Consider the following 3,548-nt stretch of genomic DNA (forward strand, 5'->3'; position numbering starts at 1 on the left):
AGCATTTCACATTAGATGAGTTTGCCCTTCGGCTTGAGAAGGCCTTAGACTTTCTATCACGTGATAAAACTGAAATAGAGAAAGCTACAGGCACACTGGGTTCCCGCTTGTTCTGTAAGCATTTGTGAATGTTGCTGCTATTAGTGGGAGAGTTTAGTGCCAGCATACACCAATTCCTCCATTTTCTGTGAGAAGCACAGAAGAGGAGATGCTGGAGAAAGTGATAATGTGTCTGGTGAGATGGGCTGTGTCTCTGGTGTTTCCGGTGGCTGTGATATGTTGTCCTGGCTTCCCTGGCTGTTTCCCAGAAAGTCATCCCTGGGTGCTGAATCTTGTAGCTGTTTTGATACGTCACAGTCAGTCTGTGAGGAGCTCTGTGGGCAGGGCTCAGCCGGGATAGTGTCCATCAGCAGTGCTTGTTTTGGCTGCGTGGTGTTATCAGTGTCCTTGTGGGATATGTCAACCACATGATGACTCGGACCCGGTGTGTGTGTGCTGAATGGATTGACACACTCTGCTGAAGGATGACGGAGGGAAAAGTAGATATTGTCCTTAAACACTCTAGCACCAAGTTTGTTTGGGTGGAGGCCATCCGGTTTAAACAATTGACTATGGCCCCAGAAAAGATTGAAGTTGTCAATGAAATTCACTCCTTTTATATTACAAGATCTTTATAAATGTGTGTTCAGCCCAAGCAACCGTGAAAACATATTTGTTCCCCTTGCTGGGAGTGGTCCACTGGTGAACGACTGAACTTTGAGTCTTCACAGTGTTTGAAAGAGTTCACTGAAGTCCTTCATGAGTTCTGACTGCTCTTTCCGAATATCATTCTTGGATGATGATTCGATTTGCAGTCTTGTGCTTCATCAGAATGTTCTGAAGTTCCTTGTTCACATCAGAGACCGTTGCTTGAGGAAGGCAGCATGTTGTTGTAGTCCTGCTACAGATGTTTCTGATAATAGAGTCACCCACTATCAGAGTCCTCGGCTCGGCTGCGCTCTGAGCTGAAGTCTTCTTTTTGTAGTATTATTCCAGTCCCAATGTTTTTAGTTTTAGCGTTTGTGCCAAAAATCTGTTGTTTGAGCACTGTGCTGATCTGCTGAAGTAAAAATCTTAGAAAAATCAGAGACAAGTACAGAAATAATAAGCAAAGTGAATTCATGATTAAAACAACAACACTACAAATATTCTCTCGTTTGTTCTTGTTTTCAATATAAACTCACTTAAAGAAATAATTCCTCCCAAAATGAAAATGTAGCAGATTTGTAGAAATGTAGCACTGCATCAGTGTCTCATCAATGGATGCTCTGCAGTGAATGGGTGCCGTCAGAATGAGAGTTTGATAAAAACATCACAATAATCCACAGCACTCCAGTCCATCAGTGAACATCTGGAGAAGACAAAAGATGAAACACATCCAGCATTAAGATATACATAGAATCCATAATTATTAATTATAAGTAATTATGGACTCGTATTTATGGGGATTAACATCTTTTTTTTTCAGCACAAATGTAGAGTAGATATTGTAATTATAAAAATAAAAGTGCCTGTTGAAGGACGGAGAATTACATGAATTTTCAACTGTGTTAAAGAGCCAGAAGTTTTATGTTATTTAATCAATTTGATACTTGTTTTAGCAAAATTTAGTATACATAAATGTAAAAATGTGGGAAATATGCCTTTGTTTGCTGTAAGGATTTATAAACATTCTATGGCCTTTATTTAACCTTTTTATTTGTATTACATTGTAATGTACCCCCTGGCTGTTTTAAATCCTTGCACATAATTTGCATAAAAGTAAAGAAAATAATAAATTGCACTAATAATAACGGGACTGACAGTTGATGTTGGGTGTGACGGGAGGAGCTCTTATCAGTGACACACACACACACACACACACACACACTCCTTCACACACACACAGAGACGCACATACACATCTGCTTTAACATTGCAACATTTACGGTTCGCATAATTTTTATGCAACGATTGTTGTAGATGTCGACTCTTTGGTAGATGATTCTGTATTAATATATAAAAAAAGAGTTTTAAAGCTCACAGTATATTAACTTGCCTCAGTTATTACAGGAAATGTAATATAAATATGACAATATGACATGCTTTCATAGTTTTCATGCTTTCACAGATGATTTCTGTCACTGTTGGGATCTTGCTGTGACTGAAGCAGTCTAGGAACATCTTCATTAACACACAAAGGTAAGTTAATTTTCTTGTGCAAATATATTATATGTTATGAATGATCATTTTCATGAGATTTCACCATACTTTACCCAATCGATTAATCACAATAGATTAAGACAATTGTTTTTTTATTAAGTTTTCCTGAAATGTTATGTTTAAATATGAAATATTTCAACTATATATAACTTTTTTAAAAAAAAGAGAAAAACACAACAAAATTAATAAAACGATAAAATGAAAAAAAAAATTATATAAAAAAAAAAACATTAAAAATAACAATAATATATGTAAAGCAAACATAAAGATTTGCTAAAATGAAAACTGACAACTAAAAACTAATTAAAAATATAGATTTCATGCATGCAAACCTTAAAGATTTACTAAACAGAAAATAATGTAGAAAAATGTTTCGAGAATGTTCAGAAATAACATATTTTTTAATTTAATAGGAACATTAGCAGAACGTTCTTAGAGCATATTTCTGTCACCTGGGTTTGTATCTGCACTGAAATGTGTTTGATTGTGTGTAAATGATCCCAACAAGTGTGTGATATTTTACTTATTTCTGAAAGAAAATGAACTGGAGGTGTTAAAACACCAAATTCTGGATCAACCAATGGGATGAGTTTGTTTGATGCATTTAGAAGATATTTTTATTCATTTAGAAGGCAGTTTATGTACAGTGTGTTTTGTTTTTCTTGTATTACAGAAGCTTCTGCTTGTTGTTGGAGCTCATCGGATCTTCATGTTGGCGTTCAGACATCTATATGTAGGAGGCGTGGCTTTAAGAAAGTCTCTGTCATGCAGTCAGCCAGTGCTGCCGCCAATCATCTTCTGGCCCCACCCACGTCCCCTTCTAGTTTGAGCAGGATCTCACTGGCCAATGAGAGCCAGGGTTTTGAGGAAGAGGGCGGGGCTGTTGTCTCTTCTCCGTCATTACCTGAACACGCCCCTAATGGTGCCCCGCCCCTGGCCCCTCCCCTTCCCCCGCCCCTGCCCATTGGAAACCCTGCAGAGAGGAAGAGGAGGGTGAGGAGTTTCTACTGGAAACCGATTCCTGAGGATCGTGTGAAGCATCAGGACGGGCCGAACCTGTGGAGCTTCGACCGGAGCAGCAGGGATCCGCTCCACATTGACATCAGGGCCATCGAGGAGCTGTTCGGACACGAGGACACGTCGTCAGCCTCCACGACCAGCACCACGATCGGACGAAGACGCGATTCTGTGAAAGATCTCCGACCAAAGGTGAGACACACGTGAGATCTGATGAACTGCTATTTATTTCCTTTTTTTAAACACCACCTTGTTTTTATTATTATAAACTTATTTTTATTCTAATCTAG

The 3,548-nt window shown here is 38.6% G+C and overlaps 1 protein-coding gene across 2 annotated transcripts in view; it reads left to right on the forward strand.

Moving 5' to 3' along the window:
- The first annotated feature begins 1,913 nt into the window (after positions 1 to 1,913).
- LOC132118574 (FH2 domain-containing protein 1) overlaps positions 1,914 to 3,548 on the forward strand; it is a 12,330-nt gene continuing 10,695 nt past the window's right edge. Inside the window, exons 1-3 of one of the 2 annotated variants that reach the window (XM_059528519.1) lie at positions 1,958 to 2,015; positions 2,150 to 2,220; positions 2,915 to 3,450. In XM_059528519.1, the coding sequence (XP_059384502.1) occupies positions 3,007 to 3,450 (444 nt within the window). In that variant the 5' untranslated portion in view covers positions 1,958 to 2,015; positions 2,150 to 2,220; positions 2,915 to 3,006. Of the gene's footprint in view, positions 2,221 to 2,914; positions 3,451 to 3,548 lie in introns of both variants that reach the window. The other variant, XM_059528518.1, reaches the window with a different exon arrangement.

Source organism: Carassius carassius, chromosome 37 (assembly GCF_963082965.1).
Source record: "Carassius carassius chromosome 37, fCarCar2.1, whole genome shotgun sequence".
NCBI lineage: Eukaryota > Metazoa > Chordata > Actinopteri > Cypriniformes > Cyprinidae > Carassius > Carassius carassius.